Source organism: Lynx rufus, unplaced genomic scaffold (genome assembly GCF_022079265.1).
Source record: "Lynx rufus isolate CCGP_SWC_20201006 ecotype Redwood Valley unplaced genomic scaffold, mLynRuf1.p SCAF_10, whole genome shotgun sequence".
Classification (NCBI taxonomy): domain Eukaryota; kingdom Metazoa; phylum Chordata; class Mammalia; order Carnivora; family Felidae; genus Lynx; species Lynx rufus.
The window spans coordinates 839,048-854,623 of record NW_025814824.1 but is presented as its reverse complement, the minus strand read 5'-3'; the positions used below and the strand labels follow the sequence as shown (position 1 = coordinate 854,623).

The 15,576-nt window shown below is 58.9% G+C and overlaps 1 protein-coding gene across 3 annotated transcripts in view; it reads right to left on the bottom strand.

Annotated features, from left to right (window-relative positions):
* The window catches only part of FGD3 (FYVE, RhoGEF and PH domain containing 3), a 57,250-nt gene that overhangs the window by 7,913 nt on the left and 33,761 nt on the right, over positions 1–15,576 (bottom strand). For all 3 annotated transcript variants that reach the window (XM_047100525.1, XM_047100524.1, XM_047100526.1), the window contains exons 7-14: positions 13,229–13,367; positions 12,723–12,781; positions 10,026–10,172; positions 8,920–9,012; positions 7,131–7,210; positions 5,922–5,952; positions 4,973–5,080; positions 4,035–4,097 (exon numbers count right to left, since the gene is read on the bottom strand). In XM_047100525.1, coding sequence (XP_046956481.1) covers positions 4,035–4,097; positions 4,973–5,080; positions 5,922–5,952; positions 7,131–7,210; positions 8,920–9,012; positions 10,026–10,172; positions 12,723–12,781; positions 13,229–13,367 — 720 coding nt within the window. The remainder of the gene's footprint in view (positions 1–4,034; positions 4,098–4,972; positions 5,081–5,921; positions 5,953–7,130; positions 7,211–8,919; positions 9,013–10,025; positions 10,173–12,722; positions 12,782–13,228; positions 13,368–15,576) is intronic.

Here is a 15,576-nt window from a genome sequence, read left to right as displayed (position 1 = left end):
AGGGGTTGCCAGGGGATCAACAGGAAGTCAGGAAACGAATGTGGTTTGTGTTCACAGAGGTTACACAGTTTTGGGACAAGTCACACGAACACCATAAAGCGCTTTTCGTCTAAACAAGCTGCGTCGGGTCCGGAGGGCGAGGGCAGGGGTTTTCATTTTACTCTACTGCTTTAGTGATTGCAGACGAGGATTTTGTTGTCGAATGTATCCACTTTTCTTCCTAACTCTGATGTCGCCCAACGCTAAGGAGGGGGCCCCTGTGTGAGAGGTGCAGTCAGACGACAAGTGGGGGCACTGCTGAAGGCTGCCCGGACACTGCTCAGGGAGAAGACCCGCGTGCAGGGTGGCAAGCAGAAAGGTTATTTGTGAGCGGAGACAAGGCTGCAGGAAGCACGCCCGGGGGCTGCTACTGGCTGTTTGGGGCCAGGGTAACTTTCTAGCCCGAGTCCGACTGCAGTTGCTCAGTTGTTCACCAGAAACATCTTATAGAAGAGGAAGAAACCAGTAAACAAGCAGAATGCAAACCAGCCTCTGTGAGCAGCCCCCTCCCAGCCTCCCGGCCCCACCAGGTTCCATCTGCACCGCGGACAGCGGGGTCTGCGCGCTCGGCTCCCATCCCCTTGTCACCGTGACTTCAGTTGTGTCCAGGACCCCAGCACCCCCAAGGCAAAGGCTTTCTCACCAGCAGGAGGCAGGTGTGAGCAGGTGCACACTGCGCAGACAGCACAGCATGAGGCTTCGGTGGGGGCTCAGCAGGGCCACTTGGCTGAGCCCTGGTTTCCCCATCTGGGTAGGAGTTGTACAGCCCCCAGCCCCTGCACTGCCCCTCATCAGCCACGAGACCATGAACGAATCATCTCTCCGAGCCTCAGGGTCCCCCATCTGCACAGTGGGGTTAGCGACGGCTCCTAAGCCCCATCACAGCAGGTGGGTCCTGACTGACTTTGCCAACCCTCCTTCTATGTTCCCATTTCTCCCCACCTCACTCAGGGCTCCTTTCCTGGAGACTATCTCAGGACTGCTCAGGGCCAGATGTGGGAGGGACGGGGTCTGGGGTCGGGGGCACAGGGCAGGGAGAGGAAAGGGGAATGTGGTCATCCTTGAGGCATGTCATGGCCCAGAAGCCCCCACCCTGCCCTCCACCACCCCCCAGGGTGACCCACCAAGGGCCTACGAGGCACAAGTGGCCAGCAGAGAGCAGCGGGGCAGCTGGATGTGTGCGCTGGCCCAAGGCCAGAGCCACAAATCACAGCCGGGAGTCCGAGTGGGCTTCCAGGGTGTCCCAGGGGGTTGGGGCAGGAGGAGGGCCGGAGAGGGCTGGCCCGTAAGAGCTGGAGGCGAGTGCTGTGGGGCTGGAGCGCCTGGGCGCCACCTGAAGGTCAGCGGAACCAAGGGCAGCTCCACAACAGGGAGGCTGGGGGCTGGGGCTGAGGGGAGCAGCCTTCTCTGGGGAGCATTCTGTAGCCCCACGCCAGCACCCTCGGTCTGGTCTTGATGCGGCTCGCCCCAGGCCGCGCAGCTCCCAACACTGACACTGACACTGAGGGGTCAGGAACCCACCCGCAAGGCCGGGGACTGGGTCTCCTTGGCTCACCAGGCTCCCTCTGTGGTCAGGTTATCAGACGAGTGGATGAGAGCAGTGCTCATCTGTTTGGATGCCGCGACAGCTGAAAGGCCTGGGCCAAGCCCTCAGGCAGGTACAGAACTGTGGCACCCGCAAGGCTCCACCCAAAGCACCCCACATGCCAACGTGGGTGCGGGAGGGGGTCTCTGCCCAGGGCGCTGGGGTCTGATTCACTGGGTGTTTTTCGTCCCACAGCATAGAAGCAGGAGAAACATTCAGGCAAACGTTTGCCCCCAACAGGTGGCCGTGACAAGCAGCCCCTGAAAGAACCTCACACCTGCAGGGTCCTGCAGGGCGTGGACACGGACCCTGCCCGGCCCCTCTAGCCCCGGTGGGCAGCTCTGTCCCATGAGCCCAGAGGTCGGGCTCGGGGTGGAAGGGCAGCGCCACGTCGTGGTGGTGGTGGGGGCAGGGCCTTGCTTGGCAAGGAACTCCCTTAGAGGGTTCTGCATGTCCCCCCCATGCGTCTGGGCCCCAGGAAGCCTCTGTGAAGAGCCACGTGACTCTTGCAGAACACTGAGGGCTTCAGCTACTTGCGAAACTTCCTGGTTTGGGTTTAGCTTCTCTTAGGAAAAGCGGCTTGCAGAAGCATCTGTCTGAGGACACCAGGGCTCAGGAAATGAGACCAGCACAGCATGCATGGGCTTAGCCATCCTCTCTAAATGTGCTAAGAGTAAGCTTACGTCTGTAGCAAGGGTCAGTCTTTCGGTGTCAGAATGAAAACTCATTTTTGAGCACCTTCCGTATAGGTGCCCAGAGGAGGTCTCACTCAGGCCCTGTACAGCCAGGGCTCTGCCCACACTGAGCTGCCCCAGGTCCAGAAACATCTCTGCTCATAGGACGCACCAGTGAGAAAAGCATGGAGCTGCCAGTCTGCTGCACTGTTTGTATGTCGTGGGCCCCGAGCAGGTGCAAAGGCCCAGGGGAGGGTCAGGAGGGTGAAGCCAGACACAGGAAGTCCCTCAGGGAGTTCACGGGCGGTGACAAGACCATCCCTTCCCCACTGCCCATGCCCCTTTCAGGCTTCTTGACTCAATTACTCTAAATGCCGGGGACTGCGTCTGTTCCCCAGCGCCATGAGGCAGATGCACCACTTGAATAAGGGGGTTCCTCCTGTCACCTGGCCCCTGCACCCCTCATGACCCCCAAATGCCCCCTCCTTCCCTGGGGGCCCAGGAGCTTCTCAAGGTTTTCCCAGCGCCTGGTACCCGAGGACACAGGCTGGGGGCCCAGATTCCACTCTCCTAAGCAGCAGGAGGCTGCAATGTCGAGGTGCACCTGCCCCTCCCAGCAAGGGCCACGATGGGAGGAGGGGACTAATGTATTCTTACTAAAAATTCAGGCCATGACAGGAACCTTGCTCCCTGTGGCCAAGGAGACAACTGCCATCTCCCCAAAGTTTCTTCAGATGCCCTCTTCCTAACTCAAGGAAGGAGCCAGAAGCCAGGCCTGCCTCCCAAGCCTCTCTCCAAAATGGGGCCGCCCAGAACAACGACCAATCCACAAGGGCCACACAGCCTCACTGGGCGAGCTCTGGGCTTCAACGTTGAATTTGGGAGACTCAATAGCAATTTAAGGCAGCACCTAGGGGGGACGTGAGCCTGGAAGGTGAGGGCGTGGGAGAGGAGCGGAGAGGCTGGCGGGTCGCAGAATGTGACGTGGGGGACTCAGGAGCAAACCCTCGGGCAGCCAGCCCAAGTGTGGGCCTCCAGCCCTTCCCCACCAGCCTGCCCAGGAGTGTCCCCTCCGGCACACAGGTGCAACACTCCCCTGGTGTCTCGGGTCACAGCTGTCATCAGGGTTCACGACTGGTCGGCCAGTGGTGGTCAACCACACTCACAAAGTGCCAGGCACACACACTCACCCTCCTACCTAACCCCCAACCAGCCAGAGGAGAGGAGGCCTGTCCCTGTCCGTGGGTGGGGACAGGGACACAGGCTACCTCGCTCCTTCCCTGCCTGCCTGGCCCCAGGTGGCAAGAAGGTGAGCAGGCTTGGAGTGGGGACCTCGGGCACCACTGTCTTCCTGGGCCTGCAGGGAGGACCTCGCTCCCTCCTCCTAGGCCCAAGACATGGGTCAGACACCGCCTCCAAGGAGCCTTCCCTGAGAGCGCCCCTGCCTGTCCTCCTGAGCCCTGGGGCCAGGGGGCTGACCTTTCCCTTTTGGATGACCCAGCGGCCTAAAGGTCAGGCACCGCCCTGAGTCACTTTTCACAGGAGGTAAAGAGCCCAGCTGTGTGACCTCTACCCAACCCAGGCAATGGACACATGGGTCCCAGCAGGCTCCCCCGAGTCCTCTCCCAGCAGGGCCAGAGGCTGTGACTGAGGGGACTCAGGTCAAATGCGGTGGCATCCTGGTCCCAGCTCACCCTCCACTTTCCACCCCTGCCGAAGCTGGAGGGATCACTCACCCCCATGGTGCCCCCTCCACCGCCGGCTGCCACAGCAGGGTCCTCAGAGCTGGCACTCACCACCTGGAAGGGACAAAGACAGTCGGCATGAGTGCAGGTTCCACGGCCCTACGCTGACATCCAGTGTGGCCGTAACCCTACCTCTTCTGCCTGACCACAGGGGCAGGAAGAGTCTACTGGGGCCCAGTGTTTGCTGGGACTTTGGGGAACCGCTCCTCCCGGGCCTAGCGTGGGACACTCCTGCAGAGTCTGTGCCCCACCGTGTAGGGTAGGGGAGAGGGCCTGGCTCTTCCTGCCCCTCTGTAGCCGCAGGGAGGGTTCGGAGTCCAGGCTGCCTCTGCTTAAGGGGGCCTGAGACGGATGCAAAGTTTTCTTTCAAAATGTGTTCACGAAGCAGAAAAAAAAAGGACAGGTATGACGCAAATATTAAGGGGTCTGACAGGCAGACCCAGTGAGGCTGTGCGAGGGCCAGCCGGGCCTGGTGATGGGGACACGGGGACACGAGGCTGTGGGGCCAGGCTGGGCCGCCGGGCTTCCCTTGGTTTCAAGGGTGCCTCTGCTGGGGGGTGGGAGGGAGGGACCCCTCCTCTGAAGGCACTCATGACTGTGCCCACAGGAGGTGGCCCCTAAGGGGTGGCTGCGGTTGACACGCCCCACACCTGGCCCTGGGCAGGGCCCTGCCTCCTGCGTGTGGGGACAAGCGAGCTCCTCATGCACAGCGTCACCCAGGCCCATTCTTCCTTCCTGCCCGGCTAAGCACTGACCCACCTCGCTGAGCCCCACGGCCCCTGTGTCAGTACTCAGTAAGGGACAGGCAGTGAGTGCACGTCACCCATACGCTGGCCCCTGGTCCTTCCCCGGGGCGCCAGCCCTCTTGCATCAGGCCTAGTGCCCACCCCTCAGGGTCCCTGCCGTGCCTCCAGGGCGCTGGTGCTCACAGGGGACTCTGGGGCGAGAGAGGGGTCCTCATCCTGGCCGAAGGAGCCGCTGAAGGCCTTGAAGGTCCGGCTGTTCTGCGTGTGCCTCTCAATGGTGGCCTCAATGACCTGAGATGAAACCACAGAGAACCAGGGCCCTCAGCGAGCACATCCGGGAGGGCAGGGGCCAGCACACCTCTGCCCTCACGGACGGATCCCAGGGCCACGCGCGTCCCTCTGACCCACGACCCGACACAGGTCACCCACGGCCAACCGAGTCTCTACTCCCCATCCACAGGTCCCAGGCCCACCCTGCATGCCAGGTGCCACCCCCCGCCCCCACCCCCCGCCGCCCGCCAGCGTCTAGGCTGCCACAGACGCTTCCGGACATTCTGTACGGACCTGCAGACGCACATCCATTTCCCACAGGAGCATTCCCACCTTGTTTCTGTTTGAATTTCCTTTTTCTCTCCTTGCCCAGATTTCTGCTCTAAGAATTCTGGAAGCCACAGGCCTTCCGGGTCAGCGCTACACTGGGCTCCCTTCCTCAGCCCCTGCTCTGACCTTTGCCCTCGTGGCTTTAGTCTCTGTTCCCCTTGTCCCCACCGTGGCTGATCCAAGCTAAGTGTGCTCTGGCTGCCCCAGAACACTGGCCACCTCCCCATTCCACGTGACCTGCTGCTCGTGCCGGCTGGCCGTGGGCTCCCCTTGGACCCACCAGACGGCAGAGATCCACGTGCCCACCTGCCCACCTCCAGGCCTTCCGTGTTTATTTGTTCACTATGGCGCCGAACACGTGAGCCGATTGAAAGACTTGTGGCATCTGAAGGGACTTAATGGGGGCCACGTCATCACTGCGAGGGGACACATGGGTGGGCAATGCCTGGGCCACTCTATCCCTTGCTGCACCGTGAAATGGCCACACTGCCCAAGAATTTGGTCGATTACTTTAAAATTTTAAAAGCTTCACCTGAATCCATTCTTTTTTCTCTTCTTCCGTCCTATAAAAACAAAAGCAGCATTTTATCAACCCGGTCTTGGACACCATTAGTCACCAGGCTCCTGTCAGTCCCGCAGCACATGCCCCAGCTGCTCACGGCCTCCAAGTGCAGCTCAAGGGCTGGAGGACCATCCCCAAGTACTCTGGCACACTGTGGGCAGGTGCGGTCCTGTGAGACCAGCTGGAGTCAGGGTGTGCAGGTCGGGTAGGCGTGTCCAGGTGGGACAGGTGCAGTCACGTGAGACCAGCTGGAGTCAAGTGTGTCCAGGTTGGGTGGGGGGGGGCAGGGGTGGCCAGGTGCAGGCAGGGGTGGCCAGGTGGGGCAGGGGTGGCCAGGTGGAGTCAAACGTGTCAGGAGGAGTCAGCTGTGCCCAGGTATGTCTAGGTGGAGTCAGGTGTGGCCACATAGGGTCAGATGTGTCTAGACAGGATCACATATGGCCAGGTGTGGTATGCAGATCCCCCTGCAGTGAATGTAAATCAACGCCTCCCTGGACCACAACAGTTGTTACAAAGATCTCACGTTGCTCATGGAAACGAGAGGCGGGATCTCCTGTACGCTCCTGCCCCTCAGAGCACAAGCCTGGCATCAGTTACAGGGTAGTGTGACGACACCACCAAAGCCTAAAGCAGATGTGCTACTGTCTGACCAATGAATTCTACTTCAGGAAACTTCCTGAAAGACAGGCTGACAAACACGCACAGAGCTGGCACAAGGACGCTGCTTCTAGCACTTTCTACAGTATCAAGATGCAGGAAGAGCCTAGGTGCCTGTCAGCAGGAGCTGGCCACTGTCCGTAACAGAGAATTATGCCGCTTATGGAAACGGGGCTCGGATATGAAATGATTTCTTACAGCAAGGGGCAGAACGGGCTATATAATAAATAACCGTGTGCGATTTTAAAACTCAGTACACGTTCATACACCCAGAAGTTCCGGAAAGACACCTCCAAGATGATTAAGAGTGTCTGCTGGGGTGCAGAAGAGGAGGAAGACAGCAGCTCAATTTTCACCAACTTCCCCTTAGAGCTGTTACATTGTAAACCACAAGTAAGTGAATCACATAAGCCAAAAACAACACGTCACAAGGTTATCCCGTTCAGAAAAAGAAAGCTGTCTGCTAAAATCTCAGGTCAAAGCTGTTCCCACAGCAGCAGAGGCTGGGACGGCCACCCTTACCGAGTCTGCAGCTCCAGGGACCGCTTCCTTCCCATTATGACGAAAGTGTGGGGTGCGTTTGGCTTGACGATATCCTGCACCTAGAGACACAGGGCCAAGGGCAAAACAAAACCACTGGTTACTTAGCAGGCCCTGAGCAGCAGGCTCATGCTCTCAGACTGCGGGTCTCTCCCGAGAGGGGGCAGAGGTGACCCAGTGGGTGGGACACTAGGGGGACTGGTCCACGCAGGAGGGCGGACCACTGTCCTGCCCAGACAGGGCTAGGACCTCTCGTCTCCTGTGCTTGGAACTGTGCCGGCCAAGCCCTCCTGTCTGTGGGGCTTCCCAGGAAGTCAGCCACCAGCCCCTGATGAGGGGAACCTTCCCCCACCAAAGCACCTGCAGGCACTGCCCCTGGGAGAAGAATGGGAATCTCAGAAGGAGCCGGAGGATCTCTACCACTCTGCCAGCCCCCGTGATGGGAAGTCACCCTCATCCCTCTGATACCCCACCCCTAACTAAGACCCTCAGGCCCACCAGTGTTAGAACTTCAACCCAGCTTTAGGGAGATACCAGCCTAACCCCAATCTGGGGTTGGGCCTCATAGCAGGAATTTCCCAAATGCTCCAAGGTTGACAACTTGAGCGTTAACATGTCTAGTTAATTATATGCCACTGATTCCTTACACAGAGACATTATAAAATGAGTTCTTGTAAAAAGTAGAAAAATGTGTTTTTTTCTGCAGTTTTTACTTTTAACTCTTTTTCTTAAGCCTGGATTCAAAGAATTCTAAGAGGTATATTTTCTTGAATCATTAAGGCAAACCTTCACCTCATGAAACTGATTAAGCACTTGATTTAGTCAGGGGTGCCTGGTGGCTCAGTTGGCTAAGCATCCGACTCTTGGGTTCAGCTCAGGTCATGATTTCACGGTTCATGGGATCGAGCCTGGGCGTGGAGCCTGCTTGGGATTCTGTCTCTCCCTCTCTCTCTCAAAATAAGTAAATAACTTAAAAAAAAATTCTTTTGGGGCGCCTGGGTGGCTCAGTCGGTTGGGCGTCCGACTTCGGCTCAGGTCACGATCTCGCGGTCCGTGGGTTCGAGCCCCGCGTCGGGCTCTGTGCTGACAGCTCGGAGCCTGGAGCCTGTTTCAGATTCTGTGTCTCCCTCTTTCTCTGACCCTCCCCTGGTCATGCTCTCTGTCTCAAAAATAAATAAATGTTAAAAAATAAAAATAAAAAAAATTCTTTTGATTTAGTATTTTCAAAGTGCTGGTTAACTCAGAGCCCTCCCCGACAGGAAAGGGCACTGATTCCAGCCCCCGTGGCTCCTGTGAGGGGCTCGGGGAGCACAGGACAGCAAGCACAACAGGTCGTCTGGACCTTGGGCCTTCAGAACCTCATGTGGATTCCGAGACCGTGCAGGAGAGGAGACAGTATGGGACCAGGGACCAAGCAGGGAGAGCACCCTGTCCACGTTCTCCCCAAGCTTCACCTTCAGGTCCCTAAACGGGCCTTGAGCATCAACCTCACGGGGACAGAGGTGGCCCAGGTTCTGGTGCTGTCCTTCATCCTGCAAACAGACCAGCAGCACCCTAGCAGGCAGGCCAAGTACAGAGACAGGGATCCTGCCCGCACTGCCAGGCTGAGTGGCCCCCAGAAATGTTTAGGCCATACCTGGAGCACAGAGAAGCTCAAGAAGTGGGTGAGGGACCAGGTGCACAGCGGTGACGCTCCAGCACAGCTTGGTGTTCCCGCCCCCCTGTCCCGTGCCCTGCCAGGGAAGCAGGTGAGAGGGAGGGGCTCACCCACCTGGAGGTCCGAAATGTCCATTTTCTCCCGGACGCTGAACTTCTGGCCCATGAGCCGCAGCTTGGGCACACAGTAAAGGATCATGCTGTTGAACTGCAACAGGGACAGGCACCGGGTGAGGGGTGCCTGTACCCCCACAAAGGAGGCACTACAGAGAGGTGGCTTGGCAAGGCCCTGCGGCTGGGCTGGGCGTGGCTCCGTGGAGGGCAGGGCGGGGAGCACGGTGGGTGGGACGTGGTCTTTGGCCGAGGGGGCGGGGAGGGCGTGCTAGGAGGGGCGTGGCTAGGAAGGGCGGGGCCAGGGGCGTGAACCCGCGGCGGGCGTGGCTTCATGCCGGGGGACGGGGCTCTCGGTCAGGATGGCGTTCTGTGGTGGGGGGCGTGACAGGCAGGGGGTGGCCCTGTGGAGAGGGCGGGAAGGGGGCGTGGTTCTATGGTGGCGGGTGTGGCTCTCTGTGGGGCAGAACGCGGTTCTGTGGTGGGGGCGGGGTTCCGTGGCAGGGGCGTGGCTCCGTGGGCGGCAGTGCAGGGTGCGAGCAAGGCGGGCAGAGCCGGAGCATGCCAAGTATAGCGTGAGCCTGAGACAGATGTGGCTCTATGGCTGGGGGCCTGGCGGGGGCGTGGTGATTAGGGCGTGGCTCCGTGGCTAGGTTCTGTCCCGCAGTTTGGGGTTCTGTGGCGGGGGGTGTGGCTTTGTAACAGTGGCTCTGTGGCAGGGGCTCTGCGGCGTGCTGGGCTGGGCTCTGTCGGTCAGGTTGGGGGCTCTGCGGCAGGGGAAGGGGGGCACCCCGTGGCGGGAAGGGTAGGGGCGTGGCTCCCTGTGGGGTTGGGCGGGGCTCTGCTGCAGGATGTGGCCGGTAGGCGGGGCTCCGTGGGGGCGGGGCTCCGTGGTGGGGGCGGGGCTCCTGGGAGGGCTGGGCGGAGCTCCGCAGCAGGGAGCTGGGCTGGGCGGGGCTCTGTCGGTCTGGTTGGGATTCTGCGGCGGGGGCGTGTCGAGAAGGGGCGTGGCTCTGCGGCTGGGGCGTGTCGGGAAGGGCGTGGCTCTGCGGCCGGGGCGTGGTGGGGGCGGGGCTCTGCGGCGGGGAGCTCGGCTGGGCGGGGCCTCACCAGGAAGAGGTGGCGGTCCTGGGCAGTGCCGTTCTTGGCGGACAGCTTCAGGATGTGGCCCTCCTTGATGAGCTCGTTGGCGGGGTTGACGATGTCCTCCTCGCCACCAAGTCGCTCATACACCTCCAACAGCTTGTGCATTTTCTCCTGTGACAGACACAGGGCTTAGGCCACCACATGGGCACAGGGACCAAAGGGCCCGTGGTGGCCACCCTGCAGGTGCGGCCCAGAACCAAGATGGGGCAGCAAGCATGCCGATGAAGAGGTGGGAGCGACACGCCAGGTGCCACTCAGGCTGGGCATTAAAGAATGAAATGAAGTCGTCCCGCAGAGAACGACGGATAACAGCCACTAACACCACTGCGATGGGCCAGGCTGGGCTCCTCACGATACAGTTATCAGCTCAATTCCAGCACCGACCCTATGACGTAGGTGTCATTTTATCCCAGTTTAGACAAGGAAACTGAGGCATGGAGAAGTCAAGTGAGTTTCTGAAGGTGTTTCTGCTAGAGAACAGGGACTGGCCCTCTCATGACCTCTACGCTGCACCCCCGGTCCCTCTGTGGTCAGAGGAGGTATTTCCGGTGGCTGCAGCTTTTGCCCTGGACTGTCATCACTGCCTGTGGTAACCTTGCCTGGTTTCCTGTTCCTCTCAGACCACGTGGCCCAGGGCCGTCAAGACGCCAGACCTCTGCGGGCTGGAGGTCATCTTCGTCTGGCCTCAAGACTGCTTGGGTGGTCACATGGCCACGCGGGTTGTGATAGGAAAGGGTTGGCAACCTGTGGCCCCAGCTCTGAGCCGAGAGGCCATGGGCCCTGCCCTGCGCTGCCAGCACCAGGGCTGGAGCTGGGACCAAAGGAATGAATGCAGCAGAAGGCAGAGCTGAGCCTGCAGGAACCTCAACTCAGTGACACAGAGCCTGGACCTGCCAAGCCACAGCAACCTCGGCCCGGAGACCTGGCCAACCTCAGCCTGCACACCTCGGAAGCAGGCTCGTTTGGCTAGCCCTCTGTCTCTGGTACAAACACAGGTGGCAGATGTGGGTGTAGGGGTAGAAGGGGGAGCCAGCATAGAGAGTGAGCGGGAGCAGGCAGGGCATGGCCAAAGGGCCTTGCATGTACTGGGGGGCTGGGCGTGTACCTGGCATGTACTGGGGGACTGGGCATGCAACTGGTGTGTACTGAGGGGCTGTGTATATACGTGGCGTGTGGGAAAGCTGGTGTGCACCTTGGAGGCAGTAGCAGGCCAGAAGATTCTGAATAGAGAGTGACAAAACAGGTGCCCCATAGAAAGCTCTGAGCTGGAGAAGTGTGGATCAAAACTGGGGAGACTCTCAGGCTGGGAGAAGCCAGGGCAGTGGTCCAGGTTGAGAAGGGGTGGGGCCTGGTACGAGTGTGGAGAGGCTCCCGTGAGCACACACTGATAATTCCCTAATGCCATGCCCTGGGGTCAGACCAGGACCCCACACCACCCGCCACCCCTGGCAAGCAGAGACCTCACCAGACTAGGGGAGAGAACCGCTGCAGGTGTGCGACAGGTGGGGCAGGAGTCCACCGAGGGGGAGGCCTCGTCTACACCCCTCAGAGATGGAAACCTGTGGGCACTCCCCCAAACGTCCACAGGCTTCATGTTACTTGTGACCATGGAGTTCTCTTTGGCATCCACCAGACTTAGTGGGGAGGCGGAAAGGGGAATTAGACAAAAAGGACCCAGGGTGAAATGTAACCGGTGTGGGTTGCGGTGGGCACCCCGCAGTGGGCCTGATCTCTGACTGATCTGTCCCTGGGGCCCCAGAGCAAACTGGGGACAGGCAGGTAAGGATGTGGGGCTGGACCGCAACGCAGCACCTATGGGAACCAGCAGCTGCCTCTCCTTTCTCACAGTGAGAGACGTGGGGTCGAACAAATATTTCACTCCTTGTCCTCTCAAAAACAACAGTGCCCATGTGAAAATAAATTAGGTCTCAGGATTGGGAGACCCTAGGGCCAGCTGATGGCACAGGCTCACCCAGATGGCATCACAGGTGCAGTGCAGAGCTTATGGGGTTTCCCAGTGAGGCCAGGGATTTGGATTCTCCTGTGAACCGCCCCGATCTACAACGCTGGATGAGGACTTAGAAATTCTGCCCAGGCACTGTGCAGGCCAAACAAGGGACAGAGCCACCTGGGTCACAACAGGGCATGGGCTCCTCCTCCACCTCTAGGCTGTGTTTGGAGGTGATGAAGTTTGGCCACAACCCTGATGAGAGACCCCAGAGAGAACGATCTGCCTGCCATGTGCAGACACACGAGAACGGGACAGAAGCCTGGGATAGAAGCTGCAGGTGCCTCCATCTGGGCTCTCCAGTGTTCAGACCTGCCACGTACACACTGTTGTGTAAGCCCGTCTGTGGGATTTTGTGACAGCAGCCTGCGCTAAGACAGAGCTTCCACGAGTGAATGAATGAATGAATGAATGGTGGGTCCTGTTCTGAGCACTCTACGTAGGGTGACTCATTTGATCCCACAACAGCCCAGTGACACAGGTCCTGTCAGTGACCTCACTTTACATATGGGGAAACTGAGGCACAGGGCACTAGACAGCTTACCAACAACCCTAGAGTTAGTAAGGGGCTGGCCTGTAGAGCTCGTGGCAGAGGTGTGGGTGGTGTGCACGCTGTGGGGCCCTCAGGCATCTGCCAGGATCCCCACACTCACCATTTTCCGGATGGCGGCGTTGGAGTGGTTGGCGGCAATGGAGATGAGCTCCAGGGACCCTGCGGGAGGAAGACGTGGAGTCAGGCTGCGGGGCGCCTGCTGGCGCCACACACACATCCTGACCTCACCAGGTGCTGCCCTGCTCCTGCCCTTTCCCTGCTCGGGAAGGGTGGGGCCCTGCAGACACACTCCATTTTGTGGGGGTCTGCGGGGGGTCTGCCGGGGCCGGCACCCCACTCCCCCTGCCGCCACCGTTACTGCCTGTGGACCAGGAGCTGCCCCTTCCTGGGGCCTGAGCTCGGCCAGCATCCAGCAGCCCTCTCCCCAGAACCGGTGTCCACCCCTCACAGTGCAGGGGGGGCAGATGGTTCTCTGTCCTCGAAGACTCAGTCCCTTCCCCAGCCGTGCTTGGGGGCACCTGGCTGTCTCCCCTGCTCTGTCCCGGTCTCTTCTCTCTCTTTGGCTTCCCAGCAGGGGCCCCGGCTCCCACTGCCCAGGAGCCTCACTTTCTGCATCCTTCCGGTCAGGGGCGTCTCCGGGGAGCCTCTTCAGATAGTCCTTGAGCAGCAGCTCGTAGCGGGGGACCCTCTGCACGGGCTCCAGCATATGGTGCTGCAGAGTCAGGTTCCCGCACACCTCCTGCTTCTGTGGGGGCGACAGACACACGCGTGGACCCTGGGCCCTCATCCCTGCTTATGGTGCCACAGCACCTGCACCCTGCTGTCTGCAGACCACATTTACAGCGGGGTAAACTGAGGCTTGGAGAGGCTGCACAATGGAGCAAGGGCCCAGACTCCCAGTGCTAGCTCCTTTATACACGTCCTCACTGGAGTCCTTGCACCCAGACGGCTTCTTTCCCTCACTGGTAACTCCCCCACTCCATCAGGGGCTGGGCCTGCTCCCCTCCCAGACATCAGGAGTTCTCTGAGTGCTGCTGTGTGTTCTCATAGAAATGCAACCCTGCCTGCGTGCAGGGGTGGGCTCTCAGGCCCTACCCTGCCCCTGCCCAGCAAGGCTCACAGGCTCCCTACCCCCTGACCCTCTGCTCCCACGGTGCCACCTCTGTGCTCCCCTCTCGGGTCCCCTCCCCTTGCTGCCCACCTCCTCTTCCTCGCAGATGAAGAGGAAGCACCCCTGTTGAGGCCCTGCTTGCCTCTTACAGAGTCCCCCTCGCCCCTGCCAGGGGAGGTGCACTGTCCACCCGCTGTTCCCCACCTGTCACCTGTGCCCACTCAAGGCCCACAACACAACGGCTTCCAGCTCAAATGAGCTCCAAAGGCTTCACGCACAACAGGCCTGGAGAAACGCTGGCCTGCAACTGTCACGAACACGATCCTCCCGGCAGGGGGGGGGGGCGTTATCAGGGGTGAGGAGGAACCAGATGTTCACATAATCTCAAAGTAGCTCCCTGCAAGAAACTTATTGGGACCACGGAGGGCACGTGCTTCCTGGGAAAGGAGACCATGGCACAACTCGCGCTCTAGCAGGCGGGCATACAGAACTGCTGCACCTGCACACTCCGCCCTCCTGATGGCCTGCTCGGGCCGACAGTGCCTGCCCCACCGCTGGGCCTCCAGGCCCTGCTGATGCAGGCGGCACAAGCTCCCGGTTCCTGCTGGTCACCCGGGGCTGGGGCTCAGCCACGGGCCCAGCCTGGGAGGCTGGAGGGGGTATTCCGTGGAGACAGCTGGGGCGGATGTGGCTGCTGGGGGGAGGAAGGACTCGGCATCAGCACTGTCCTCTCTGGGGCGGGAGGGAAGCTGGGACGCAGGGGGATCTCGGACTCTACACTAGGAAATCACAGGTGACCTGATGGCTGCAGGATCTGGGAAAGATGCAGAGTGGAGTAAGGTGTGTGTGAATGCATGTGTACACGCACGTGTGTGTGTGTGTGTGTGTGTGTGTGGCATGTGACACACATGCACTCTGTGATGTCCAAGTGTGGCGCTCAGGGTAAACAGATGTTGGGACAAGCAGCTAACTATTCACAAAGATAAAACTGGATTCTTACCTCCTACCACAATCCTTTTGGAAACTATTCTGGAATAGCAATTCTAATTTTTTAAAATGAAGACATAACACAGTCGTGGAATGGGAAACGCATTTGTAAGCATTACTTTGAAGATTTCTTGAAGCGTTAATATATTAAAAAACTAGTGAAGGGGCACCTGCGTGGCTCAGTCAGTGGGGTGTGTGACTCCTGATTTCAGCTCAGGTCATGATCCCAAGGTTATAAGATTGAGCCCTACATTGGGCTCTGCTCCAACAGTGTGGAACCTGCTTGGGATTCTCTCTCCTCTCTCTGTCCCTCCCCTGCTCATGCTCTCCCTCTCTCCCAAAACAAAATAAACATTTTAAAAAAAAAGAACTAGTAAACGTGAGTACTTAAAAACAAAAATTTTGTATGGCAAACAACATTAATAAAATTAAAAAATAAAAGATCAATGAGGGAAATAACTTGTAGGACACAGAAGATGTTCTTAACATATAAAAGCCTGGGGCACCTGGGTGGCTCAGTCGGTTGAGCGTCTGACTTCGGCTCAGGTCATCATCTCATGGTTCATGAGTTCGAGCCCTGCGTCGGGCTCTGTGCTGACAGCTCAGAGCCTGGAGCCTGCTTCGGATTCTGTGGCTCCCTCTTTGCCCCTCCCTACTTGTGCACGTGCGCATTTTCTCTCTCTCAAAAAGAAACATTAAAAAAATTATACAATGAAAGAGAGAAAAAAATTCCATTAAAAAACATTAAAAAGCTGAAAAATTGTTAAACAAAAAAAAAGTGACATAGAAGAGACTACTGCAGCAGAGACGTGACCAGGAGGCTTGCAGAAAGACAGAAGGAAGAGCGATGCACATT